Here is a 27,576-nt window from a genome sequence, read left to right as displayed (position 1 = left end):
CTGGAGTGGGCTCGTCGCGGTGTGTTCGCAGCGCACTCCCCTCCTCCCGAAAGTGCTTCCGCAGCGTGCCACTTGAATGTTCCTTTTTCAATTCATGAGGCTCCGGCATCTCCATGACTGCGGGCGGGGGATGGACTGGTCGAATAGGTGTAGGTGCAAATATTTCTGGGGTCAGGGGCGAGGCTGTCGAGCTTGCAGGCGTGTGCACCCCTCCCCATAGCTGCAGTGACATCTCAAACTCTTTATCAAGATCAGATCTGCCGACCGGGGTGGTTGGCGTGAGGCCTGTTTGTATACGCTGTAGCGCTCGTGGCTTCAAAATATCTGGTGGTGTTTGCCTAGGACCGTGGCTGGGCAGACCAGGACCGCCATTGGAGGGCTGGTGGGGCGATCGGTTTGGGGAGTAAACTGGATCGTTTGCCTGAGTCCGATTGCGCATAGGTGACACCGATCTAGCTCTGGCTCTCGCCTTGGAAATCTCAACAGGTGGTGCAGGGGCATCATCACCCCCAATGCCGATGATCACCGGAGGGGCCTCGATGAATGTCACACTGAGACCTCTTGACCTCCGTTTTCCCTTAGCGAGAGAACTGACAGACTGGCTGCGACTCTGGTATTCTGGACGTAGGAAGTCATTGGTAGGGGTACTCTCGGAATTGGAGGTGCCAATCGGCAGTGCCCCTGGGTATCTCTGGGAATTGGAAACGTCGATCCGGGGGACGTTGAGTCTTCTCGGGGATTGCTTTGGTTGTGTGAATGAGGCCGAGTCTGAAGTTGAGGGTCTGGGAGAGTGAGGATTTGATGGAGTAGGATGATAAGGGAGTGCATCTCCTCGGGAAGGCGCAGTATTGTTCAGACTCGACATGGAGGTACGACCAGCAGCGAGGAAATCATTGACATCGTCGCTCAAGATATGGTCCTCATCGTTCTTATCCCCATGCTTCTTAAACTTGCTCTTAGTCCGGGCGAGGGCTCCCTTGAACCGATCTCGTTTGGAAGTTTTATGAGGGGTTTCTTGGGAGGCGTCATCGGCCTTGTCGTCCTCGTCCATCGTCTTGACAGCACCATGCCGTAGGGAGCATGGTCGGGATGGAAGGAGAAGAGATGTAGGGGTTGAGAAAGGGCAACGCAGACAGGCGAGCGCAGGGCAGGCTGAAACGAGTGGATCAAGGCTGGCGGAGGGGTCAGCGACTTAGAGATGGCGATGCGAGTGATGGTTCCTCCGTACAGTTGGCGACTGGAATTTGCCTGTGGCGATGTGTTGGGCCCTCCTTGGCTGAGATTCAGTGCATTGACTCTGGAAGGCGGACAGATCAGAGTGGTAACAATGCCGATGCCGGGGTTAGTGCTAGTGGCGGTGCTGTGCAGCACCGGAGCTGAAAACCAACAGGAAGGAAATGATACACGAGCCCGCTCCGTCTATGTCTGTGACTAACGTCAAACAGGACGAGCTGAACACCGAGAGTGATTGTACGAGGGAGAAAAGCTGAGACTCATTTGGGGAGGGAGAGTGAATGAGCACGCGGGCCTGATGGCGGTTCCAAGTGGGACTAGACAAAACCCCGCAAGGTGCCCAATCGAAGGGTCTAAGGCTGACCAATTGGCCAACCTAACCACAAATCTCGACCTTTGATCCGGAGCTAGAAATCAGTAATTACTATATAACTCGTAAAAGCGGGCCAAACGACGAACGCACCCAGCACGCTGAGTTTGAAGCTTATGTTAGGTACGGGGCAATGTAGGTATCAACAATAACTTGTACTTCGTAACATACTCCGTACGCGAAGGTAAAGCTGAATTTCGATCTAGTTCATACAGTAGGACATAGGGGTGCTTGCCAAGTACGAGACGAGTTCGACTGTCCGTCCCGTGACTGCAAGGGGTCACGTGCCTCGGCCGTGCTAGAAACATTCTCGTCGTCTCCGGATATACTGCCCCACAGTGGTTGCACCTGGCTGTCCATGTGATCCACTCTAATCCACTATCTCTTGCCCGGTCCCGCGTTGAACCTCGGCTCAACCTCTATCAAGCCTGACTAAAGACTGTGCTGATGACAGCTTGAGAGATTCTCAAGCACACTCTTGCCATCTTTTCATTCTTTCATTCTTTCATGATAAGTCAACTCTGTGGACTTTTCGATTTGATTGTGGGCTTCTTGAGACAAGCGGCACCGTTTGGTTCATTGTCGGTTTCAATCACTCCGTTCTCCTTAGCTCGACTCTCATCCAGCAACTAATCAAAACACCCGCTGCAAACAATGGCAGACGGGAAACCCAAGACGCATTTCTACCAAAATCTCAACATCCAGCACCTCCCCATCAAAGAGCGAGTCGTTGCTCTACAAAAAGAGATTTCCCAGGACCCCGACTATCAAGGCTTTGACTACCTCACTCTCAAAGATGGATTTCAACTCCTAGAAGCTGTGCCGAACAGAACAGTATGGGAAGCAGTCATCACCTCTCGCCTTTGCAATAAATCCGGCAACCTTCACGGCGGTGCTGCTGCTACCCTAATGGATAATTTGACTTCCACAGCTCTAGTCACAATATCCAAACCGGGCTTCCTCGATGCCGGCCATGTCAGTCGGACGATCACTATGTCGTATCTACGGCCCGTTCCCAAAGGTTCCACCGTCCGAATTGAATGTGAAGTCCAGGCCGCAGGGAGGAATACAGCGAACCTCTTGGGAAGGATGTTTGTCAATGGGAAGCTGGCCGTCACTTGTGTACACGACAAGGCTGTTTTTTCGTCACGCTCAAAGCTGTAGAAACGAGAATGGATGGCATACTGCATTTGGTGGCAGCATTGTAGATATATATATGTGAGGAAGGCTGTGTGTAGACAGATGGGGAACCTGATTAGACATACTGATACCCATTAGACTTCCAGGAGAATTAGACGTGCAAGCAATAATATCATTCTTGAATATTTTGCAACGAGCAAGGCATTTTCTCGTCCAAAAACAGGATACATTTGGTACTATCTAGGATTATCATTTATCATCCGGGTGAGCACCTGGAGGAAAAGACGTAAAACATAGCTCTAAGTAGTTGGTCTTCTGTTTGATGTAACCACTGGAAGGGAAACACTAAATGTAAGCGCTTCTGCGGCTACAACGCTGTCCTAGGCTAGATTCTACACTCGATGTAGCGACGTCTTCAACCAATTGATCTAGTATGGTTATTCTTAAGACGAATAAGTCCATCTAAGGCAACATCGGGGCACCCATTTCGCGAACGGAGTCTATCTAAGAAGGCTCATAGCCATTTGTACGTCATCTAATTGAGCACCGCATCTGGATCTCAAAGTGCACTTGCATGAGATCGACCAAGGGGCCGCTCAATCGTTTCACTTATTGAGGACCTGGATTGTTAATACTACAAATGATATCTTGATGAACAGACTCCTGCCGAGACTTGAAATCGTAGTCAATCGTCGAGGCTGTGTTTCAATGAGCTTGTCGTTTCCGTTTGGTCCCTCCATATTCTTGAGGCGATGGCTAGGTACAAACACCTCCGTTTCAACGGTCATAATTGGCAAAATCCTAAGTGCTATAAAAGCTAGCGTGTTCGCGACTCTCTCACTATAGAGAAGTCAATTTTCAAACCAGTGCCCAGGAAATTAACACGGTGTGCTTCTTTCCAAGAAAGAACAACATGTCCGGGTATGGATGGGGACATAATAGAACCGAAAAACCAAGCAGTGGGGAAATTGGAGGTCAAGGTGATCCCTACCACAACGATAGAGCTAGAGATGATCCCAGCAGACGTGGCGGATTGTCTCGTGTACACCCTCAGGTAAAGATTATGTCGTCGGTCGAGATACATAACAACACTGACAAGATTATCAGACCAAGCCAGGGAACCAACACAGTGAAAAAAAAAATGTCGACATCTGTATTCAGAAATGCGGGGAATGTGGTGAGCTTTACCATATTGATGTGTGCAGGAATTGGTGCTGTCGACATCCTCACCAACTAGCTTCAGAGATATCTATTCGGAAGATAGAAGCTGCTATTGCAAATTCCGGGGTCCAGAATCAGAACCTTAACCAACAGCCGTACAAAGTTTTCCAAAATGGGCACATATGCACAGAAAAGTGCCGCCCTCAGCTCACGTCCATCTCAAACATGAACATGGAGAGCTTTAACGGACGATGCACTCATTCTTGTCAGCCATGTTCGGTCCCTTGTACATTCAACGAATGTCAGCATAAATTTATCCTCAAGTTCTTCCCTGAATTTCACAGGAGCTGCAAACATTGTCCAGGAAGATTAGTGAAAGCACAAGCATAGGACCTTCACACCGAAGTATTCAAGCGAGGTTTTGAGGGTTTGCAACTGCTTTTGAGAACAAAAGCCCACCTCACCACGCTGGCGCTATTGAATTAGAGCAAATGTGCCTATATTTCGATGTACTTAGTATCAACGAATAGTTTTGTAACAGTAGCTAAGTATGAGTTCAACACAGGTTAGGCGTACAGGAATGCTTACGTTGCACGTCGAGTTAGGCCATTTCGCCGCCTTGGTGTAACTGACTGTGCGACATCTTGTCCTAACCAACGTGGTATTTATATCAGCCTTCGCTTCTGATCAATGGCGAAGCATCTTGTACTTCTCACATTCAGGCGCATATAGGAGGTTTCTCATTTTGAGATATATCAAATGCCCGAAGTCCAAAAGGACGTTGAATCCGGGAACAGTACTTCTCAGAGACTGACAATCATCGGTATGTCGGCTTTGAGAGCTGAATTTGAAGGAGTACACTGACTTAGTACTAGGAAAAGCACTCCGAGCCTTCAAGTCCCTCCTTGACGACCGCAGCGACACTCTAGACGAGGATCGATGGTATCTCGATTCTAAAGTCCGCTCAAGTAAGTATTGGCTGACTTTGGCCGACTTACTTACAATATTTCGGCAGTGGTAACCGAAAGTAGTACAAGCGACTGTATCAGGGTGGCCACGTACTGCAGCGTTTGTGGACAGTGATTCCAAGTTCCGCATATTCAGGCGTTTTGGGTTTCTTAGAACCCGACTCCTATTATATCACCAAGATATTCTCAGCGAGATGGAAAATCGGTTAAACCAGATCGATGGTGATGATGACTCGAGAGTAACCACAAGACCCTATCTCGGAAGTAGGCAAGCAGACGATGCTAGATATTATCCACAACGAAAGACACTCTTCAGTGAGCTCGGGGGAAGGCTCAAAATATATGGTGGGGCGTGCCTCCCTCCTTCTTGAAGTTAAGTCCAGATTTCGCAACAGTACTGAATGCTGTGTAGATGAGCTCCTGAAAAGCTCCGCAGAGATCTACCGTTTGGAAAATGCACCCGAGCATCACCGACAGTACGTCGCAAACCTGCTCTGGAATGACGGGAGTCTGGACGTGCGGGACAGGGAGTATATCCAACACAAGGATGATTTGGTCTACTTCCAGGGCGATACAGAAGACAGCTGGGTGCATCTTTTCGTCAGCAAAATCTTGAATTGCTTTGGTCCAGCGGTGGAGGTGCGTACTTTCTGCATACAATACGAGAAAGACCTGTCCATCACTGACTTTCCAGAAAATCTTTCGTACAGAAGTACAGGAAAGAGAACTGCTTGGTAACACTCTGAGCATCGAGTTGTTCGAGAAGCGGCGTTTCGACGCCTTCGTCAACTTCCTGTTCACACTGGCGGTCGTAGCATCGGTTATGGGGCCCGTCATGTTGTTGTACTTTCTCAGAAACCGCAATGGATATATTCAGAACACAACGGCAATGGGTTGTACCGCTGCTTTCGCACTATTGTGTGCAACTGCTACCAATGCAAAAAGGCATGAAGTCATCGCTGTCACAGCAGCGTAGGTTTTCTCCGCTGAAACTCAGATAGGATGGCTAACATTTGCTAGGTACTGCGGAGTACTCGTTGTCTTCACTAGCCAGAATGCCACAGGGGCACGCAATTGAGATACGAACGCCAAGTTAGTCACTTGGCAAGGCTACGCTCATTAAGGGGGAAGATCATTTTTTGGGAACCACATGGAATGGCAATAATACTAGTACTCAGTAGTGCAAACGAATGCCTGCAAGCCACATGTTAATGAGAATTTACGAGAAGTATAGAAATGAGTTCGGGATTTACTCTGTCATCTACTTCCGCAAGTTGAATGGTTGTCGCTCCTAGGAACGGTACCCTGCCCGCTGCTGGCAAGCATCTTCAAGCATGAAACCGACAACGATGACCGAAAATAGAACTCGGTTGATGTTACTTTTTACCTTGAATATCAAGATAAGAGTAGGCATGTAGGACTATGTCCTTCTCTTCAAATTATTATACTTCACTGAGCACTGTAACAACCTCATAGTCGGGTCACTGCCGCATGCCTCCAAACCGAGCGTTCATTATCCCTCTCGATCCGCATGTTGACCTTTTCTAAGTATTCAGCACGATATGACTAGTCCCACGTGTGATATTACGAATTCTAATCATGACTAGTGGTCGGATCCCAGGCGCATGGCGCGTACGAGTCGGGGAAGTGAAGACTCTTCATATCGTCGGCGTCAAGCTCGAAGTCATAGATATCGGCGTTTTGATCAATTCTCGCAGGTGTGACACTCTTCGGCAAGGGTACGTATCCTTTTTGTAAGCTCCATCGGAGTAGAATCTGAGCCCACGTCTTTCCATGTTTCTTCCCTAAGGTTTTCAGGATCTCTTCGTTAGCGCGCTCCCCACGAACAATTGGGCAATATGCCTCGATGACCACATTCCTCTTTTGTGACCATTTGACAATGTCATCGCGAGGGAGCCATGGATGTATCTCCCACTGGCCGACATCAATATGGCTACCATCCTGTGAGGATTTTATGTACTCCTCAAGCTCGTCTAGGTGATGAACGCCGTAGTTAGAAACCCCGATCGAGCGTATTTTGCCCTCTTTCTGTGCCTCCACTAGCGCTTTCCACGATCCTAGACGAGCTTCTTTGCCACCATATGGTGAGTGGATCAGATAGAGGTCGATATAGCTTAGACCAGTTTCCGAGAATGAAGACTCAATTGCGTTCTTTGTGTTGTCGTAACCCATGGCTTTAGGCGGGACTTTGCTCGTGAAGAAGATGTCCTCTCGCTTCAGACCAGATTTCGCCATGGCATCAGCACATGGCCGCTCGTTGCGATATGCACGGGCAGAGTCGATGTGACGATAACCTGCCTTTAGGGCGTGAAGGCTAACTTCTTCACAGACATCTGCAGGAGTCTGGTACACGCCATAGCCGAGAACAGGAATGCTGTGCCCTGAGTTCAGTTTGTAAGTGGTCTTAATGTTGAATTTGGATGGTACTCGGGAAGCCATGGCTCTATACCACTTGGGGAGTATGCTACGCTGGATTGCAATTTGTTTAGTGATGCAGAAGATGGTCTTTCGAGCTTCGTGGCCGTGCATATCAAGACAAGTCCAAAGCTTTTGGGAAATTGGAACTGGGGGCTTGAGTGGTTGACATACTTTATCGGGTTTAAGCCAAGCATTACTTAACTACGCCCGACTCAGGGTGAGGGACTCCGTATGCTTAATTAACGCCGACCCCGCCGTGACGTATTCAATGGTTGCCTATTTGGGACCAGATCTACCAACAACCCATTTTGTGCTTCTCTGACAGGACTGCAAGTCCCCACCGTCCACAAAGATAGTGTTCAAGGTTCTTATCCGAATTTTAAACTCGGGCGAATTAAAATGATGTTTGCGTTGTTCTGAGAGTTGCAGAAAGCTTCAAAGAGCATATTACCCTCCGGCGAGATATGTTGAAATAATCAGTCTTCCTTCCGAGCGATAAAGCACGATTTGGCTAGTGTCAGGTGAGCCCGGACAGTTTTGGGGAACAATGGATTTCGGAGCCTCAATAAATCAATTGCGAGGTGTTCGATACTTCCTGAATGCCAGGGCGATACATAAAATGACTCCGCCCAACAGACCGATCACTCGATGGCTTTTCATTTTTTGGATGCAATCCTCCTCCAACTAAACTTTGTCGCGTATAAATCGGTACCAAGGCATGGTGCAAAGAACATTTTACCGCTGATGGAGCACTGGATCGTCCCGGCCGCAACCGCAAGCCACATTATGAAACATACCACAGTGAAGACCTAGTTCATCAGATCCACGATTAGTGGAGTGTTCGTGAAAGGGCAGAGAGAACCAACAGGGTGTGTACGCGCTTACACATGAGAGGACTTTGAAAAATCGGGATTCCAACTCTTCGCCGATCGTCATCGTCAACAAAGTGAATACACCGACAGGAAAGATAAAACCCCACCAACCCATATTGAATGGAAAGCGCCCAAATGTGGTAATCATTATGAGGGCCACAATGAGCCAGACTGTTGCGAAACCCCACAAAATCATGCCCGCAAGGACACTGACAATGTAGAAAACGTCGCCAGCGCGGCTCACATGAGGAAGGGTGTTAGTGGAAGGGAAGAGGCTTTTGGCAAGTTTCCCAAGCATTATGATACTGTGATTGATTAGTAACTAGCTGCTAATGGTCAAATTTATCTGAATATTTAGACTTACGAAAATCCTGAGAGACCTAGTGGTCCAATTGGAAGAAGAAGGGACACAACGACCTCCCTTTGGACTGGTTTGTGGACAGTCAGACGGAGGACGTATAATGTCAATATGATCCACGACAGAGGCGAGCCGATGCCCCAGAATATATAACTTATGGTCAGAGTCCACAGCTGATGATTTTGGTTAGGAAGCACTCTCGCAACCAGGCCTCCTGACGTTGCTGCAATCACAACTGCCACGATCGGAATGAGGTATAGTGCTGTCATCTCCTCTAACTCTCTTCTCCTATACGACATTCTGTGGCTATATTAGAGAATGCTCATGGGCAATTTGGGAAGAAAATTGAAGTAGATTATCAGAGATTTATAATCTGGATCCATGGAAAGCTTAGACAGACTTACATGACCCAAGTCAAGTGGAAACATGTTGTGAGCGCCAGAACACTGATCATCCACCATAAAACCCAGGCCAAGATAGCCATGCCGTGACCCCATATAGGCACACAGACTAGTACCGTCATGTTCATAAGGGTCGCCAGTCCCACGGGAAATGTCGCTAGGAACAGACTTTGATGTGGATGGCGAAGAACAACAGGGAAAATCTTTGGATAGAAGAGATAGCGCAAGAAGGTGATAATGCTGAAGAGGACGAAGAGGGCGAGGTTTAAAACGAAGAAGATCACGGAAATGATTTGCAACCAATTACCGTTATATGGGAGCTCGTGGAACTGTATCGACAATACTCCGGTGCTCATTGTAATGATGAACCAACTATGCTCATCGGATCAGTATCGATAACTAGAACCCTCCAAAATTTGGTTACGGCAGACTAAAGGGCTTACGAGGGTGTAACGTTTATGATTATTCTGTGAAATCCACATGGAGCCAGGATTTCCGACTCGGTAGCGAACACCTTCCCCTCTTTCAAGTCTTGCTCATTTAGGCAGTTTGCAGATTCGAGGTCTTCAGCACGAGGGCAAGATGTTGCCGCAGTGGCGTTGGCATCATATCTGCTCGCCATTTGTGTATCGAGGATCTGCCTAGGCTGAGATGAGCGGTAGATTCAAAACCTTCACTCATGCGATCGATAAGACGGTTGTCGAGTCGCGAAATAGAGTGCCGGTAAGGAGAAATCATCGAGGCATCCGTCGGTGTGATAGGGTCTGAATGGACTTTATACTATTCATTAAAGCTAGTCTAGTGTTAAGGTGCAGATGGACCTGGGTCACCCAAGGTCACAAAAGTCGATTTCTTAATAATCGTGGGAGCGAGATCGGCAAATTGCTCAGCCTATCGCTCAGTAGGGATGCTCTTCTAGCTAACTAGAAAAGCACTGAACAGGCTTCGGATGAATAAACTTACCATATCAAGCACGAACAAGTGACTTGGGGCACGTGGCGACGCAATCGGCGAGGATAAAAGAATCATACTGATACTGGCATATCAAAGGTAATTTCCAATAGACTCGTGTTAGCTAGAAGTGACTTTCGAGACACTGGCCTACAAGGCTATGCCAGGGACTTGTACCGAGTATCTAAGTTCGAAGCTAGGCCGCAAATACACCTAGATAGCTCTCGCTCTGAGTGGCTTACTTCTCGTGTTGTTCGGAAATGGATTGTCATGGCCCTATCAGATTCCTAGGATTCCGATGAAGTTCGCAACTGTATACGAGATACTGGTCCCTTATGGAGTCTGGATTACATGATCCTATGATCAAAATTGCCCGCGCTTAATACGCCTCCTGTTTCGAGACTTGTACGTCTGCCGTTTCCATCTAGATAGTGACTCAGCAGCTCTAAGCTGATCTAGGTCCGTAGTAGCAAAATAGGGATCGTCGAGAGCGGAAGATCGCCCTCTCCTGTACCTGGCCAATGTCCAAGGAAACACGGAGGGGTGCTGAAACTCATCAAAACAGGAAGCAGTTCCAGAAGGCCATTGATTTTTTGGTGCTTTTCCAAGCTTGAGGCTGGCCCTGTCCGCCGTTACTGGCTACCAATTAATTCTGTCTCGCGAGTTTGCTTTCTTCCCAAAGCTACAAGCAGCCCTTGCAACTTGGGGTAGGAGGCATCAAGGCTAAACAAAGATTGCCGAGATCTACTGCCATCCAAGATGCATGCTAGAGGATATGAGACGAAGGTGAAAAGGTGAGGTTGATACAAACTGCCAATAAAGATCCTGATTTGGCTACTAGGGTCTGCTCTCTTTAAGAGCGGTCTAACAAGTGGTGATCCCAGAGGCTTCCCTCGATATAATATCTTAAATATATAGAGTTGGTTCTGTTCCGAAACTACCTCGTTCCAGGGGTAGACTTCGCATAGCTCTGGCAAACGTTGAGATCGTGGTGACGAACCGTGGACGTTCCCCTTATGGCTGGATATAAAAGTGCCGAAGAAGCATTTCCAAGTCGGCAGAAGAGGGTATTCATCAAGTAGCCTTGTGAAATCGGCGGCCACCAGAGCCGCTTTCAAATCGGCTGCGAGGTGCTGGTATAGTGGAAAGGTTTTTGACAGCTGATGAAGAGACGCAGCCCGTCCTGGTGGATGAGCCTTCGTTCATTAGAAAATTTGACTCTAATTTACGGGCTCACTGATGCCAATACATGGATTTGGTATAACGTTGCAGTTGTCATTCAATTTAAAGGGCTCTCACAACGTGTTTGCGTGTGTTCTTTTCCCAACCTCATCATTTTCCACTATCTGCCAAGGTTATCAGAGCGCCGTGGATCGAAGGGTTCTGCAGATAATGGCCTCGATGCACGCACGTTTGCGAATCGACTTGTGGCGCCGAGGGCGGACATGGCGAAAAGGAAATACAAATTGTTCGCACTAGCTGAGAAGAGCCATCGAACATGGTCTTTAGCTACTGAATATAGAGAGCAGACTTTAGCAACAAAAGTATTGACCACTGAAAACCCGGCGGTTCATTCAGTGAGTAAGCATTCGCAGCGTCACTTTTCACCGAGCAGGACGGAGGGTCTTACCGAAACCACAACGATTCTCGTCATATTCGGGTTCTTGACGTCATCGAAGGACTAAATAGACCGATGCTATCGATTCTAGTTGCATAAATGGGTGAGTGCGGCGACTGCGCCCTGCTGCAGACATGTTTCAAGTCACAAGAGTCAGAGGTAGCTTGCTAGGTACTTTCCAGACTCTCTAGACCGCAATCCCTACGAAACGTATTCTTCGAACGGTCTTTAAATCACTGAGAGACGCCGATGTTGGTCTTAACGGTCTCAGCAGTTGGTTTTGCATCCGGCCTGCCTGCATGATCGAGTTACCGATGCCCGACCTCAGTCTCTGGTCCCTTTAGGACCGCTTGCGAGCCTGGAGCGTCCGTTGCACATACGAACCAATGGCTTCCCGACGAGGACCAAGTGTTTCATGGACCAGGTCTGTGATGTATTGGTTGGTAAAAAAATGAAATTGATGGGACTTTACGGATGGAGAAGCTTCGAAGGGGGTCGGAAAGGGTTGAACTTCCGTCGGTGGACAGATGATCTGTTCTGGACTTGCAGTCATGCTGCGCAATATTAATCTTCACAGTCGCACACACCCGAACTCTGCTTCATCGTAAATCTGCGAAACGCTGTTTCTCATGAATAACACCGAACTCCAGTCAATTATGAGTTTACGAACGACATGAAAGCTTGTTTTGGTGTATTGGCCAGAACCTGGGACTTGCCACCAATCTTTGCTAGTAGAATCTGAGACAGTGATCATTGTTGAATATGAAGTATATGGGTACTGGTTCGTCCCTGAATTACGAAATAAGGAGTTAAGAGCTCCTGCAAGCTGCTGCAAGAGGTTTAAAGCGGAGATCACTCCTTGATCTTAACCGCTCAGGACCCTTATTCATGTTATTGGTCATCTTATTAGGCTTTTATGTCACTAATTCCAGAGGGGATTTGTCGGGCTGAACAAAGGAACGTTCCGAACTTTGCTGTGACCTTGGCGCTCGTCTCTGACTTCAATAGGTGACTCCTTAACTGTCTTTCCTTCTTGCTGAAGAATAGAGCATTCTACAAGCACAGGGCGTGGATCGGTATTAGGGTTGCAGGCAGTATATCAAATATCTATTTGACCTATTCACCTTCGGATAACAATTTTCCCGCCAGCGTTGTGACTATCCAGTAGCTCATGTGCTTTCACAATGTCCTTCACCTCGAAAACGTGCGTTGGCTTTGCATTCCAGGTTCTTCTTTCCGTCTTCTCGGCGATCTCCTGCAAGGGAATTCTGCCCATAGGAAAGTCGGGTGTTCCGAGGTTCTTGCTATGAAACAGACTGAAATGCACACCACTGTCCATGTCAATCATGGGGTTGAAATCCTTCAATGGTGCGAGCCCTCCAAGCCAACCAGCTTGAAGAATCCTTCCACCAGTGCGGGTAATCCGTATGGAGTCCAGCAGCACCCTGTTTCCAATCAAATTCAGGGTTTTGTCGAATTTCTTGGTTGAGAATTGAGGGGAGAGAACTTCTTCTTCGAGAACAGCGTTCTCGGCTCCCATGGTTTTAAGCATCTCAAACCGCTCCGTTCGTCGAGTCGTGGCTGTGACTCGGGCACCAGCACTGACGGCCAAGTTCAACGAGGCCTGGCCAATCGTGCTTGTGGCTCCACGGATCAGGATGCGGTCCCCAGCTTTGATATCTAGGATGGTATGGATACAAGTGTAAGCCGTAGAATAAACCTCTGGCAGTGCAGCAAGTTCTTCCCAAGACAAACTGGTGTTGATGGAGACGACATTGTCAATTGGGACGTTCACAAATTCGCCGTATCCGCCTGGCCGATTTCGGCCCATGCCACCCATTACACCGATGACCGTGCTGCCGACCTCGAATCTGCCAGAAGGGTCGGCTTCAACGACGCCAGCACATTCCAGTCCCGATACTGGGTTCCACTCATCCCATTCACCCTTGCGCATGTGCATTTCTGCATGGTTGAGCCCAAATGCCCGTACGTGAATGAGAACCTCTCCATTTACCGGGTTTGGCTTCGCAAGTGTGCGGTCTTGAAGAACAGAAGGGCCACCGAACTTGGAGATGACGATCGCCTGCATTGTCTCGGACATGTCTCGGAACAGGTTTTGGTTCTTTTCTCGTAAACAAAAAGGAGATAGGTATCCGACGAAAGGTGGCACTAACTACGATATTGCTTTTGATAAGCAAATGCTGGATGTTTCTTCCTTCACAGTATTCTGGGAGGTTGGAACATATTTGTAGACTCGTTCAACACTTAAATAACGCTCCATTTGTCAAGGTAGATCCTGTCATGCCTACTTGAACCAAAGGTAAGTGAGCAGCAGTGGTGATCGTGAATTCTCGATGATCTCATCTATGTCCAGTATACCGCACAATTCGTGCATTCAATTTGATGAAACATGACGCTGGATGTTGCCAAAAGCGGTGCTAGCAAGAACACTGGGCAGGGGAAGCCCCAGGAATGCAACTGAACTTTTAAAACAGCGACACAATCTCGACGCCGCTTTTAAGTATAGGGCACCCTCCTCTTCTCCGCTTTAGTCATCTCGACCGTCCCAAAATAGCTAGCTAATAGTAGACCGGGCGAGAGTGAGGGGTTTGCAAAAGCGGCAGGGTGAGAGGATGAGGTATGTACTTTGTTACGGTTTCCGGCCTTGATTTGCAGCGTTGACTTAATTGGAAGGTGTCATTCTTCCCTCATGGGAACTGACGCGTCCGATCCTGCAAACAAGATGACAAGGCTATTACTCAGCCGAACATTGTGGTATGATGAAACAATATGTAGTACAGGAAGGTTGGCCGGTAACTTTGAACGAGGATACTGAGCAATCTTGCGGCCCCACCTCCGATGATTGCTGCCTGGTAGAAATGCTTAAGGTGCATAATACGCAGAGGGAATAGATGAGCTGCACCATTTGCAATCTTCAATCAACTTCCAGATGGTGAGTTATCTCGCCACTCCTCGTTGCTGTTTAGTACCTTCTTTCCCGGCTCGTCAAGGATCGGGGCATCGTCATCGTCATCGTCCGATGCAAATGTGTCTTCGTCGAGGATGGGGTCACTTTCTAAACTGTCGGATTGCTGACCAGGCCTGTTTTGCCGATCATGAGCTTGTAGTGTGTCATCAGCTGAGATTGAAATTCCACGAGGGCCCCATCGATTGGTTTTAGCGGCTGGTGTGTGCCCATTTGGGGCCGCATTGCCAGACTCAGGATCGGCTTCCTCATCAGATGTTTGTCGGGTATGATTGATAACTCTGTTGACCAGCCACCCCTTCCTCAGATCATCAGCGTCCACCACACCCCCGGCTCTCAGTTTCACACGTTGTCTGGTCCAATACACCCATGCAAAATCGACATAGAACGCGGTCTGAATGATCCCGAAGATGATCGATATTGGGTCAGGCTTCGAAGGTGTAAAGAACCGATAGATCCAATTGAGAAGATAGAATGCCCGGTAAGAACCCAACGTGACAAGGTAGAAAGAATCAATGACGGTAGGAACGGTCGTCTGTCGCAGGAGGATCAACTGCGGGAGGACGCAGACGGACTCCAGTATGATGGAGAACGTCCAGAGAATCTCAGAAAGGTTGGATCCACTCCAACCATTGAATATCAGAGAAACCAATGGAGCCAGAACAAAAGATGCTGCAGCGGCGTATGCACCCCATCTCCATGCCTTCTCCCGCTCGCGTGTTCTTGCATAAACTCGAGTCATCAAGATGATGATGTAGATTGAAGTCCATATGTAAAAGTTCTTGAGAATAAAGTTCCACCATGACGATGCTGGGTTCACCCAGAACAGGTCAAGATATCGAGTTAGAAAGACGGCGATGTAGAGAAGCTGAGTCAGGAGGGAGACACCTGCGCTCGGTTAGCCTCAAATCCGTCCTTCCCGCATAGCTAATGAGCTTACCTTCGGCGCTTTTATTGGAATGTATGGCATATATCAAGATGCATTTGGACGCGGTATGGGACACGTCGCCCAGAATGCGGAAGACGTTCATTGACATGGTCACTACTGTTCAACAGACATCACTTAAGGCTAAGTTGAGGCCTTGCACGGACGGAATTCTGAAGGGATGAACGTGGTCGTTGGTTATGTGGCGTTCGAAAGCTCAGTTCAGGCAGAGTGCGGTGGGCTCTATAGGTGGCAAAGACGGTCAGGCAGAGGTCAATTTTAAGTGCGGCCTGTTGAGGAGTGAACCAAAGAGATGAATATTAATATGGCGCAGCCTGCGACTCGGGGTGCATCAGCGTTCCATTTTAGGTTAAGCCTTGGCACTGCACGACACACTTCTTCTTTCGGTTAGGAGCGATAATCAATATTAGCCTAGAACAATCCCCCATGTGTGTTCGAGATCCAACGTCGAAGTGACAATCATATATACATATACATATATATATATATATTATATGCCCCGAACTGACCTGCAACGATTACCACATTCGTTTGGGAAAGGGAGCATGGCCGCTTTAATCGTGCACGTGAGGGAGCAGCGAGAGAGCGTCGGGCGGGCATGAGGGAGCTGCAAGGGAGCTGCAAGGGAGCAAGCCAAAGGAGTGCCGAAATGAATAGGTCATGAACCCAAAATAGGTATATAATAGGAATCCATTTCTGACCTTGGAACCTAAATGACCTTTCGATGAATTCTACAGAGGACCATGGTACAAAAGTGTAGGAAACAGCCTACAAAGGCACCCGCTTAGCATTTTCAGGGTCTAGCAAATGCCCACTGCCAACAACCTTGTCCTTCCCTTTCTGTCTGCCATTCACAGACATTTCATAGGTAGTGCAGTCAGCCTCCAGCACTCGGGACACGCAATAACGAAGCCTCTTCTATCCGACTCGTGATCAAAGGGGAAAGGAGCTAATCGATATCCCGACGTTGTGAAATGTCTTGCGTGGTAAATATGGGGCTTCAAATGATTCGGTATCAGCAAAGGTGAAGCCGCAATTGAAAATATCTGTAATTATAGTACCGAGCATCTCGCTATCTTTCTCGTTCTTCTCATCACACCGCTTCAGTGATTAACCATAGGAACACTGTACCGTGCTCCGAAGCTGATGATGGATCTTACTCGGCTAACTTCCTTCCCCATTGAGTTCAGTATTCGGCCCTTGATGGCTGCTTGCGCAATTTGATATCGCGCCCCCTTCATATCCAATCTAGGGACTTAAGTCTAGCTGGTTAGAGTAGTCGTTGCTCCTACTAGTCAGGAGACATCTTTGTGAGCTATTAGGACTAATTCTTCTGAATGCCCTGCATTTAATGTATCACGATGGTGGCTTCGTAACCGCCTTTCGCTGGATAGCATGTGAAGATTGGAACACTTGATGCACAGGTACTGTGGATAGCTCATGAGACGACATGTTCTAGCTGAATACGGATGGATTGAGTCATGTTGCAGGAACATGCGGGATGCTCGGTTAAAAGAAAGAGCCTTACCACACTCCCAAAACATCTCAGTGCATGCATCGCGCGAGATTGGGTACGCTGTTCCACGCGGACATTTCAAGCTCGCATTCGCGGAAGCGCCTTGTGTTGTGATATATGGTTAACGCGGAAGGCCTCAAGACAGCCATAGAAATTGTGAGTAGAAGACTTGAAGAACTCCAGCCCGATTCCACCTCTGTCGCTACCGGACTCATCCATCCATCCGTTCATTCAGAAAGGGCATTTATCCAGAGCCTGATTGGAAAGTTTCATCCAAATTCCGGGCCAATTCCCCACAGAACAAGCAGCTAAGAGGGACGTCTTCATTCATTGCCGTTATCTCTGCCGGCTCATCTTACTTTACTGTCGGTGACGAATGGACTCGGCGATTCACTCGGGCTTGAGTGGTTATCTTCATTCTTTGACGCCTGTGCTGGGAGGTGCATGGTCGATATTGTCAACATCCACTGGTATGGCTCGGCAGCCGACATGTCGAGTTCCAACACCGACTGTACTTACGCTCCACAGACAGACCGTCGCCGTAAACATTTCCTGCAATCATTACTGACAGAATCCGAAAAAGAGCGAACCTGTCTTAAAAAGGCGAACAAGGAGCTTGCGCAAATCTTGAAAAACCTAGTACAAGATCAGACTACTGAACATGAAGGACGCTCCAATGTAGATGAGATATTAGCGAAGGTGGGTGCCTGGAACTGAATCGGGGTTATCGATCGCTGACACTATTCACCAAGTATTCCCTTCCCGGTGAAGGATATAGCACTTCACATATAGCGCCGGATCAGAAAATGATCAAATGTCTGTAGCATCAGATAATAGCGATGAAGCAAAAAAGACGAAGAGGTGGACGATACCACATGCCAGGGGTTCCGAGATCGCCTTAAGAGCGAGGCGAGCCAAAAAAGGCGAAGAGGTAGAAGATACCACACGCCAAGCGTCCCCTGGTTACATAGGTGAAATCACGCATAGATTCGACCTAGCCGAGGGGAATGGACTGACAGGCTTCATCCGGAAATCGTCCGAAATCTCATGGATGCATCGAATGTACGAATATGTTTGGAAATCCTCGCCGATCGGGGATGCTATCGTTCAAGCTAGAGTTGAGGTAAACATTCCCGCCACAGAGAAGGTATCTTATTTTGTGGACGAAACCACACTTTTATCAGTCGACGAGGACTATATCAACCCCTTTGAGTGGCCTTAGTTTGATATGGCGCTGATTTTGGCGGAAGCAGTGTTCTGTGCAATGAACGGCGCGTTCTGTTTCGTGGACCGCGAACAATTCCTCCGTAAATTAGCCAACTTCGAGCGAGAGGAAAACATGCCATCTTGGAGCGAACGGGGATGGCTCTCTGTTGCAAACCTAGTTTGGGCTGTGGGTTCTAGATGGCTGATGCTGACGAGTATGGATTCCTCCAGTGTCTGTCATGAGGAAAGCCATCTTATATACTACGCCAGGTCTAGAGCGTTCGGCCTGGATCACAGGGTTGTCTTTGACCACCCAGACCTTGAACAAGTTCAAGCAATGGGGTTACTTGCATCTTTTTTACTTGTGAACAACTCTATATCTAGGTTAGTCGAATATTATGGCTTCTTCGACAAAGGTACTTACACAAAGACAGAGCTTGGACACTTTTAGGCGCCGCAGTCCGCCACGCCTTTTCACTAGGCTTGCACCTGAGAGTAAGTGACGTTTCAATCAATGAGGCAGAGCGAACAAATAGGGCAGAGACTTGGTTTACACTTTGCACGCTAGAAGTTCTCCTTGCAGACATTACAGGAAGGCCTATGTCAGTGCCGTTTGCGGATGCGATGGTATCAACTGACCTACTAGGATTGCAAGAATCGGAGGATTTAGTCTCCACTTATTCCCGTGGCCTATGGCTCGACTTCATTGACTCTCAAGAAAACTCATTACATGAAAAGCCTGAAAGCGCTCTGAGACTACGGTCACTTAGTGGCGCAGGACGTCATCCCTGTTCATTATACCTTTCGCATCGAATTATTCTCTCCCGAATTAGTGATCGGATCACTACCAACCTATCCTCCGGTCTACAAAATAAACCATGGTCAAGCTTCCAAGGGCAGGTCGACAAGTTTCACAAGGAAGTACTGCAATGGTCTGAAGGCCTACCTGATGACTTTAAAATCGACGAAACCTTGCCAATCGGTGCCAATACCTGTGCGAGGCTGGAACTAAACGCATATTATCAAAGCGTGTTGATGATACTCCACCGACCGGGTGTGTGTGATATCCGCATCGGACAAGAAAGCGTTGGTTCTAAGGCGTGGAATTCAAATTGTGCGAAGATTTGTGTGTGTGCGGCCATGGCATTGATGGACCTTATGCCGGGTGACCCTTGGGAGTGCGAGATCTACGATGTACTCCCGTGGTGGACTCTTCTACACTACTTGTGCCAAGCTACAGCGGTCCTCATGTTGGAACTTTGCCTCGAAGCCCAGCACGTGCTTGATGCGAAGCCTGATATCACTAGTCGGCTAAGGAAAGCTGTAGCATACCTACACCGCTTAGGCTACGTCTCGAAATATGAGTGCTGTGCATCATTCTGGGCACGGGATATCTAAGATTAGGACGGATCCCTAACGGTATCAAGATCCAACAACTTCGTGAAACAGGAATTTTAACCTTCATCACTTGACGGACCAAGAAGTCATATAAGTATTCTCTCGATCTCCCTGCAGTCTAAGATTCTGTAAAGATCTGTTCGATTGTCAGGTCTTCCACAAAGACACCAACCCGATTTCAACGTTCAGCTTTCTAATGAGAGGTTCAACTTACGATTCCAAGCGCTACCTATAGTAACAAAACGGCGGGCATAAATGGAAAATGCTAAAGTCCCAGCCACTAGAGCATCCTAAGCGCCGAAGTCGCGCCACCGGCATGGCCTGCTTACTCCTAAAAGCACTTCTGCGCCAGAAGATGCGAGGATCGTGGCGGACAAAGAGCGGATTACGAATGGCCAAGGAACAAGGTAGCATGACCCCGATCGTCGAAATCTCGGACGGAGAAGAAGGTTTGCCTCTCAAACCAAGCCCGCATTCGACGTAGGAGCGCAGGACCGTCGTCAGTCTAATAGCGAGGGCGATGAGGGTGTCCAGAGCGACGAGAGCGACGACGTGGGAGAGTGGAAAGGATTCTTAGCGCCAAAGGGACTCCCACCTTGGCGTCAACATTTCCCTCTTCGAATTTTGGTAGGATCGATAGTGCGTGAAGAGATGAGCCGACAGAAGCCATGGCCGGACACTGCTTCCTACCAGAACAACAAGATGGCTTGATCCACTAATTGTGACGCTTCGTTATTATATGTTTCAGCAAGGCGGCCTGAACATAGTTGTCGCGAATTTTCAACTTTGATGGAAGCGATGAACGAGTGATGGCTATGACTAATAGTGACGATGGATGGGGCGGATGCAGGCAGAGTGGAGAGCAGTCGACCAAGGAAGGGATAGAAACGTGGTATGGGGCGTACACGTCTACTCGTCGTATAGGGCGAACAAGATCATTCAGGAAATGCAAATAAACAAAATCTTCTGGTATTGTGGAGGGAAATCTCAATTATTGCGGTATACCAATTGTGGTATATGAAGTTGCCGTGTTATCATACATTCAGGGAGGAACCGACGCGGAGAGTAAGCCCACGCGTGACTCTGCAACTGCTGCAATAAACATCTGCGTTCACATCCAACGCATGCCGTCGTCACGCCGGCCTCGTCTATTCCCCAAGGAATGTAGATTTAGGAGCTGCTGGTGGCGGATCCTCCCTTTCTGCCAGCCTCTCTCGCCGTGTCACTGCCAGGTTCGAATGAGCCGCTGGATGCCTGACCTCCCTTGGAGGCAATCTCGCGCTATAGACAACTATGTGAGCGCTGCATTATGGATGACAAAAGGACGCTGAGTGTGGATTAGACACGGAGCGGGATGTTTTGACATACCTGCTTGTCGGTATCCATAGAGGCAAAACCGCTGTTATGGCTTGCTTGACCGCCCTTGCTCGCGATTTCCTGAACCTCCTCCTTGGGGCGGTTGGCGAAGTTTCCTGGGTTGTCGTTGCTAGACATATTGATGGATTTGTTGTTTGGATATATTCTTGTGTGATTTTCATCTATGTGTCACTTCTTGAGTCTGGGATGTTTTGATGGATCTAGGACAGCAGTTTGGTCAAGGCATAATAAAGCTTATAGAAGCACGGGTGACGTGTGAAACCCTTGGGCGAAAGGTATGGCATCACTATGACTTCATGGCTGCCTGCTAAGCTGTATGTGAATTCGAAAGGTACGTGCTAACGTATTCGGATTTCTCGCCCGGATATCATGTGCAGCTTAGCCGGTAGCGGACGAGGTGCCTTGAGTGTGCAGCCAGGCAAGATCTGCAGCATGATGCGATGCTGCTGCAGCCCTGCGAGGTACAGTTAGGAACACCAATTATTGAAAGATGAGCTTCCAATTCAGGCAATCTTCGAGACGATCGCGCTCACGCAAGAGGGCCTATTACGCGTGTACGACCAAGGACTTTGAGGGAGCAAGAAACCTGTCCAGTCGCAGTAGGAGCAGCAACACTGCAGACGACCTTTTGCAGACCGCAAAAACGGCGCGAGGTCTGCTTGAAAGATACTGGGACAGCGTAACAACCGCCGGTGTGCTAACCTGACAGCTCGCCGTAACGAAGCGTAAGGGAACTCGCAGTTCCTTTGGACTACCTTAATCACTCCTAAGCGGTCTTTAGATGTCCCGATATAGTTGTCAGGACTCTACAAAAATCGGTATAATGCTTAGAAGTAGACTGCAGGGTAACTTGTAGGTTATTTCGACCGGTATTTCATCCCAAGGAGTAATGCTATTCAAGTTATGTACCCATCTGATAACTGTATACCGCCATGACATACCTTTTAGCGCCCAATGGACTACCATTGTCCTTTCATCATCTGAATCAATCCCACGTCTGGCAGAACACCCCGACCACAATTCCGAACCTTGCAGAAAACCCCGTCACTGCGCTTCAGCCTAGGTGCCTTTCATGTGAGACGCTAGTGTGATGTCATCCAACCAGGGCGGGTCCGGCATTTATAAAGATAAGCTTGAAAGAAGGCCGGTGTTTTCGAACTTGCTCTTGCTCGTCCGAAAACGACAGAGTTCCAAGAAAATCCACGTATACAAGTAATTTGGGAGTTTCTAGAGCGCTGGTTTAGTCATGGGTTGAATGTTGTCTCCAGAGTCAGCAGATTTTTTAAGGCCTGGAGTAACCTCAGACAACCTTGGGAACAACTTACGCGCCAACTGTAGAAGTGACCAAGTTCCACTAGTCCGGATTACTAGCCAGGAGGTTGCGGAGAAGTGCTCGTAGGCTCCACCCATAAACTGGTTTCTATACTCGGATGGCTATGTTTGCCGATAGAAGCTGATCGGCAACTACAAGAGGAGATGTGACTGCTTATATCCAAAGATGGGAGGTTGAGTTAAAGAGGCGGTTTGATATTGGTCCCTAACCCCTAATAAGTAAGTCAAAGCGAACCACATTCTTCGCCAATCACAGGTGGTCAAACCCCGAGCTTGGTGCTAGTCTGGTTCTAAGGGCATGCATGGATACTGGAAATTTCAACATACATATTGTGCAACGTGTCGGCTACGTACAGGGCCTCCTCTCTCAAGATTTGACTTAGCAGAGTCACATAGAAAGGATGAAGCCTTACAAGGCGAAGTTTTGCTACTGACTGTAGTTTTAGCTCTGTAAGGCAATATCTAAGAATGTAATGACTCCCTAAAGTCGCAGATTATATGTCAATCTACGGACGCAAATTGAGCTGGATATAGTGGACATAAGATTAGCAAGAAGTTTGTTCTCCTGTTATTCTGATCCACCTCCACTGTAATGTCAATCAAGCGCCGAGGAGACGTGTCGTGCCAGTGCGGTATATGTGTTCGCCGATGGCTTGTGGACAGAGGATTATCAACCTGTCGGTAAGCCGTTGGTGCAACATGAGAAGTTCGGGGAGTGGGCCTGGTGAATAAGGCGGTGCAGCTCCCTACGGGTTGATCGGAATGAGTCAATTAAATGTATTTTTCTGTTGCTGGCAAATTGACCAATAAGGCATTGAGTTGTGAACCCACTCCCTTCTTAGTATAAGAGCCATATTTCGTGACTCTGGTTGTTTCCCACTGACTTTATCCATGTACACTGGTTTTCCCATTCTCTTAACGATAATATTAAGCAATGTCTTCTGCAATAAACGGACCGCATCCCCAGATCTCCAATTCCCAGGACAGTATCACGACCACTGGAGTTCGGGAACAGGAAGCCAACGAGAACAACAAAGCTGTATCACTGGAAGTAGTACCCGGCAGGACAACTTCGATTGTCGTGGAAGATGCGCTTAATTGCCCTGACCAAGGCAGAAGCCACGATGGCGGCTATGGTTGGGTTTGCGTCGCCAGCATGTTTTTCATTAGCGCAAACACTTGGGGTGTGAATGGTGTAAGTACTACCTTGCACTTTGGTTAGACCTTATCATGTCTGACCTCGACTTTAGGCTTTTGGAGTTTACCTTGCCTATTATTTCCAAAAAGATACTTTCCCTGGCACTACCGAAACATCGTACGCCTTTATCGGGGGTCTGGCGATGTCACAAGTGACATTCATCGCCCCCTTGGTTACATTCGTTGGCCGGAAGCTTGGCACTCGCACCACTCTTTCGATTGGAATCATCCTTGAATCGGCTGCACTTCTGGCCTCAAGCTTCGCCACAAAAGCCTGGCATCTCTTTCTCGCCCAGGGTATTTGTTTTGGATGGGGCTGCAGCTTTTTGTACGTTGGCTCTGTGGGGATTGTGCCTCAATGGTTCGACAGGAGACGCTCATTTGCAACCGCTATCGCTGCTGCAGGCTCTGGTGTCGGCGGTCTGGCATATAGTCTCGGGACTGAGGCCATGATCCGTGACATCAACCTCGCATGGGCGTTCCGTATAACAGCAATAATATCAGGAGTCATGAATGTTGCCTGTACACTCCTTATGCGAGACAGGAACAAACACATAATACCCAATCAAAAGGCGTTTGATGTCCAGCTACTTAAGCGGTATGAGTTCTTACTCATCCTAACATGGGCGTTTTTCAGCACATTTGGCTTCACGCTGATACTATTCACACTACCAGATAATGCCTTGCAGATCGGCTTGACCTTGCATCAAGGCGCTATAGCTGCGGCATTGGTCAACCTAGGAATGGTTGTCGGTCGACCGTTGATTGGATACATCAGCGATGACATAGGAAGGATCAACGTGGTGACGGCAGCAACATTTTTATGCTCCTTATTCTCACTTTGTATATGGACTTCTGCGACTACGTACTCGGTGCTGCTAGTCTTTGCTTTTCTCGGCGGCACCGTCTGTGGTACGTTTTGGGCTGTCGGTACCCCTACTCTCCCTGACTGCAGGCTCAAGTTCATACTGATGACCGCTACAGATGCTCGCGCCGTTGCTAGCGGATGTACTGGGCCTTAAGCTGCTTCCTGCCTCATTGTCCATTGTTTGGTTCACGATAGTGGTTCCCACAACATGTAAGTATCACTCATTGTCTTAATCTACGACACTAATACCTGTAAACTAGTCGGAGAACCAATAGCATTAAAACTTCGCCGAACTGGAGCTCCAAAATATCTATCAGTTCAGCTCTTCGCCGGATTTCTGTTCCTTGCAGCCACTATCTGTATGGTAGTCTTGCGGTCTTGGGCAATGGTTAACGTAAGTAAGAACTTGGAACCAAGAGAACCCTCGGATAAAGCACCAGTCAACAAAGCCAGTTATATAACCATAAGATGGGCACGTGTTTATCTCGAGAAACTTTAGCAAGCATTGGAATTGCCCAGGGTCTGATCCTCCAACTCGGACGAATTACTTCACTTACGTGTAATACGACATGACCATGACACCTAGACAGACGGTGGTGGGCATATCTTTTCAAAATTTGAGGTCGCCATCAGTCGGGCCACACATCCGAAAAGATTTTGCTTTGCGACATCGGCCAGACCAACATTGACCATAGTAGATTCGTGGTCGAGAGTGGCTCCCAACATACTCTTTCGGTCCAAACCCAGTTCCTATGTTCAATCCTGAGGTTGGCTCGAGAATAACGAACAGCAAAGGTGTGCAGTGGACATTCTCAAGTGCGGTATACGTCCCCTTTTGGTTCTGAAGGGGGTGAAGTAGTTACAGGTAGAAAGCAGAATGCGAACTTGGATAAGGTGAAGTCAATATCGAAGACAGAGCAGTTAATTATAAGTCGGGAATATAGCAGCGTGTGCAGACTAATTGCCAGTTAGATCAGGGCTGCTCCACAAGGTGTAAGTCCTGCAAATTTTAGTTCTGCGCTTGAGGGGCTAGATAGTGCTAGATGGGCGAAGTGAAGAAGAAAAAGAAATAATTTAAACTCGTCCATTCTATTCATTTCTTTAGGAATACTGTAACCTTTAGGTAGCAAGACTCTGAATAACACGGCTATCTAATAGAATAGAACAGTAAACCTGTAATTGCAGGCTCGCACTTCTCATCTCAAGAGCTGACAAGGGAGTTTTGAGTTCTATATCTACCTACGGTTTTCTAGGGTCTCGATTCCGCGAACCCGACTTTGGGGTAATCTTGCCTAGTAGTTAAATGACGTCTTGACACTATTTATACATCAATTTAGTGCAAATCATGATTGTATTACTGTGGTGGCAAAAAAAACTACTGTTTCATTACTAGGGTGTTTCATTAGGTGGTGCCTAGACTTAGCGCCTATAAGACTAGAGCCCGAACGGGACCCTCACCAGCACGTGAGAGAGAGTGTATATATGGTAGGAGCGAGCTAGAGCCGTGAGGGAGCAGGAGAGAGTGGAAGGGGAGCGCGAAAGAGAGGAAGAGAGCAGAAAGGAGCGGACAAGGCAGCGAACCGACTAAATAGTCGTTAGCGGGAGAGCAAAGCAGCGAGGGATGAGTCAGCGGGAGACAGGTGAAGGACGACGGTTCGGGGATTATATATATATATATATAGAAACCTATGGACTATCGCCTTTCGGGGCTCTTTCGCTGACTAATACCTCGCCGCATTACTCCCGCGCTAACCGCTATATAATTATTAATGCCAAGCGATTGTAAAGACCGTGGTCTATAATATCGCTTCGCCGCATCCGAACTAGCTCCGAGAGCTATTCGAACGCTATCCGAAGCGAACCCGGAGCGCCTAGGCGCTAATCTAGTACGTACTTAGGATACTATATAGTCTAACGAGTCCCTCGTACCGTCTTAGGAATAATTATATCCCCTTTCTATTATATCTAGTAGTAACGATCTACGATAGCCCTTAGGGAGACCTCTAGACTAGGGCCTTTACGGGCTCCGAAGTATCTCTAGGCACGAGGGACTAGAGTTAACTTTATTAAAGTATTATCGAAATCTTAAGAGACGCTAGGAGTATATTTCTTTATCGCTTTTTATCGATAGGAGAAAGAATTACTTACTATAACCTTATCTTCTACGAAGGACGATAATTCCTTAACCCTTCGGAGGTAAAAAGAAGTAAGAAACGCTTAATAAACGGCTTTAAGCGGAGTTTCTCTCTCTTAGTAGCTAGACTATAGTAATCCGACCGAAGGCTAGTCTCGACTATACCGCGGAATTCTTTTAGAACTACTACGCGGCCTTTACTACCTCCTCTATAAAGGTTTATATTAAATCTATAGGCTACTAGATTTAAGAACGACTATAATCTAGATCCTCTAGAGGTAGAATCGGAGTATAGCGGATTTACTATACGTAAAAATTTATTTATCGGAGACTCCCGATAGTACTAAGCTAACCCCTAAACGACTCTTCTATACCCTACGAGGTCGAAACCTATACTATTTTACGATAACTATAGTTATTCTCGCTACGCTCCGGTAGCGAAGACTATTCGAAGTCTTATTAATACCCTTTCGGTAGCGTTAGAAGGTAGCGAGGAGTATCCTCGGACCTCGAAATTTAAAACCTAAGATACTCCGAGAGTAGTAACTTTCGATCTAGACTATAGTATAGAAGAAGTATATACGAGGCGGTAGTAGTCGACGAGTACTCTCGACTCTATAGGAGTAGTAGTTCTCTTACTACCTAAGTAAAAAACTAATACTAATAACTTAACTAGCGACTAAAAAGGTTCGAAGGAGATCCGAAGAAGGAGGGAGAGGAGCTATACGGCTATTCGAAATAGCTATAGTTAGTATAGTATAAGGGGATTATTACTCGTATTTAATATTCTAGCTATAGTAGCGCCCTCGCTAGTCGAGGTTAATAGCTCCTATATAAATCGAAGTAAACTTCGGAGTAACTCCGTTACTCTTCCTAAGAACCTCTTCTAAAGTATAACCTATTAAGACTAAGCGATACTCTATTAACGCCTAGTTACGTAATTAGGCTTATATAAGCTAGGATTACGTAGTATCTATTAGGTAAGGCTATACTTAAGCCTTACGGAAGATTCTATAAAACGCTATTCTATTCTATAGGATTAGAAATTACTTAACTTAATTTCTAAGTATTCTAGGAGTTAACTCGTATTTACGAATGCTCGGTA

At 47.6% G+C, this 27,576-nt stretch overlaps 10 protein-coding genes across 10 annotated transcripts; 4 read left to right on the top strand and 6 right to left on the bottom strand.

The window, feature by feature from the left end:
• Positions 1 to 19: 19 nt before the first annotated feature.
• On the bottom strand, positions 20 to 1,054 carry A1O9_06693 (uncharacterized protein; the record flags this gene model as incomplete). Its single annotated transcript, XM_013403642.1, has 1 exon — positions 20 to 1,054. A coding segment is annotated over one exon (1,035 nt), but the record flags the coding sequence as incomplete, so codon positions are not given.
• A 1,203-nt stretch (positions 1,055 to 2,257) lies between these two features.
• A1O9_06692 (uncharacterized protein) lies at positions 2,258 to 2,767 on the top strand (the record flags this gene model as incomplete). The annotated part of the gene is made up of 1 exon (XM_013403641.1): positions 2,258 to 2,767. One exon carries the CDS (start codon positions 2,258 to 2,260, stop codon positions 2,765 to 2,767), a length of 510 nt encoding a protein of 169 aa, XP_013259095.1.
• A 2,164-nt stretch (positions 2,768 to 4,931) lies between these two features.
• A1O9_06691 (uncharacterized protein) lies at positions 4,932 to 5,848 on the top strand (the record flags this gene model as incomplete). The annotated part of the gene is made up of 3 exons (XM_013403640.1): positions 4,932 to 5,217; positions 5,285 to 5,511; positions 5,567 to 5,848. Exons 1-3 carry the CDS (start codon positions 5,067 to 5,069, stop codon positions 5,846 to 5,848), a joined length of 660 nt encoding a protein of 219 aa, XP_013259094.1. The 5' UTR covers positions 4,932 to 5,066.
• A 617-nt stretch (positions 5,849 to 6,465) lies between these two features.
• Positions 6,466 to 7,332, bottom strand: A1O9_06690 (alcohol dehydrogenase; the record flags this gene model as incomplete). The annotated part of the gene is made up of 1 exon (XM_013403639.1): positions 6,466 to 7,332. The coding sequence occupies one exon, from the start codon at positions 7,330 to 7,332 to the stop codon at positions 6,466 to 6,468; it is 867 nt and encodes a 288-aa protein (XP_013259093.1).
• A 737-nt stretch (positions 7,333 to 8,069) lies between these two features.
• On the bottom strand, positions 8,070 to 9,316 carry A1O9_06689 (uncharacterized protein; the record flags this gene model as incomplete). Its single annotated transcript, XM_013403638.1, has 4 exons — positions 8,070 to 8,120; positions 8,197 to 8,488; positions 8,548 to 8,841; positions 8,946 to 9,316. Coding segments are annotated over 4 exons (1,008 nt in total), but the record flags the coding sequence as incomplete, so codon positions are not given.
• A 3,315-nt stretch (positions 9,317 to 12,631) lies between these two features.
• On the bottom strand, positions 12,632 to 13,612 carry A1O9_06688 (uncharacterized protein; the record flags this gene model as incomplete). Its single annotated transcript, XM_013403637.1, has 1 exon — positions 12,632 to 13,612. The coding sequence occupies one exon, from the start codon at positions 13,610 to 13,612 to the stop codon at positions 12,632 to 12,634; it is 981 nt and encodes a 326-aa protein (XP_013259091.1).
• An 838-nt stretch (positions 13,613 to 14,450) lies between these two features.
• Positions 14,451 to 15,534, bottom strand: A1O9_06687 (uncharacterized protein; the record flags this gene model as incomplete). The annotated part of the gene is made up of 2 exons (XM_013403636.1): positions 14,451 to 15,385; positions 15,438 to 15,534. 2 exons carry the CDS (start codon positions 15,532 to 15,534, stop codon positions 14,451 to 14,453), a joined length of 1,032 nt encoding a protein of 343 aa, XP_013259090.1.
• Positions 15,535 to 17,914: 2,380 nt separating this feature from the next.
• Positions 17,915 to 19,500, top strand: A1O9_06686 (uncharacterized protein; the record flags this gene model as incomplete). The annotated part of the gene is made up of 2 exons (XM_013403635.1): positions 17,915 to 18,549; positions 18,600 to 19,500. Coding segments are annotated over exons 1-2 (1,263 nt in total), but the record flags the coding sequence as incomplete, so codon positions are not given.
• Positions 19,501 to 20,733: 1,233 nt separating this feature from the next.
• On the bottom strand, positions 20,734 to 21,057 carry A1O9_06685 (conidiation-specific protein 10; the record flags this gene model as incomplete). The annotated part of the gene is made up of 2 exons (XM_013403634.1): positions 20,734 to 20,844; positions 20,932 to 21,057. 2 exons carry the CDS (start codon positions 21,055 to 21,057, stop codon positions 20,734 to 20,736), a joined length of 237 nt encoding a protein of 78 aa, XP_013259088.1.
• Positions 21,058 to 23,206: 2,149 nt separating this feature from the next.
• Positions 23,207 to 24,719, top strand: A1O9_06684 (uncharacterized protein; the record flags this gene model as incomplete). Its single annotated transcript, XM_013403633.1, has 4 exons — positions 23,207 to 23,467; positions 23,523 to 24,395; positions 24,454 to 24,547; positions 24,598 to 24,719. Coding segments are annotated over 4 exons (1,350 nt in total), but the record flags the coding sequence as incomplete, so codon positions are not given.
• Positions 24,720 to 27,576: the final 2,857 nt, after the last annotated feature.

The sequence above is a fragment of the Exophiala aquamarina genome (assembly GCF_000709125.1).
Source record: "Exophiala aquamarina CBS 119918 chromosome Unknown aczIA-supercont1.5, whole genome shotgun sequence".
Lineage (NCBI taxonomy): Eukaryota > Fungi > Ascomycota > Eurotiomycetes > Chaetothyriales > Herpotrichiellaceae > Exophiala > Exophiala aquamarina.
The sequence above is the reverse complement of the archived record's forward strand: the minus strand, read 5'-3'. Positions and strand labels throughout refer to the sequence as shown.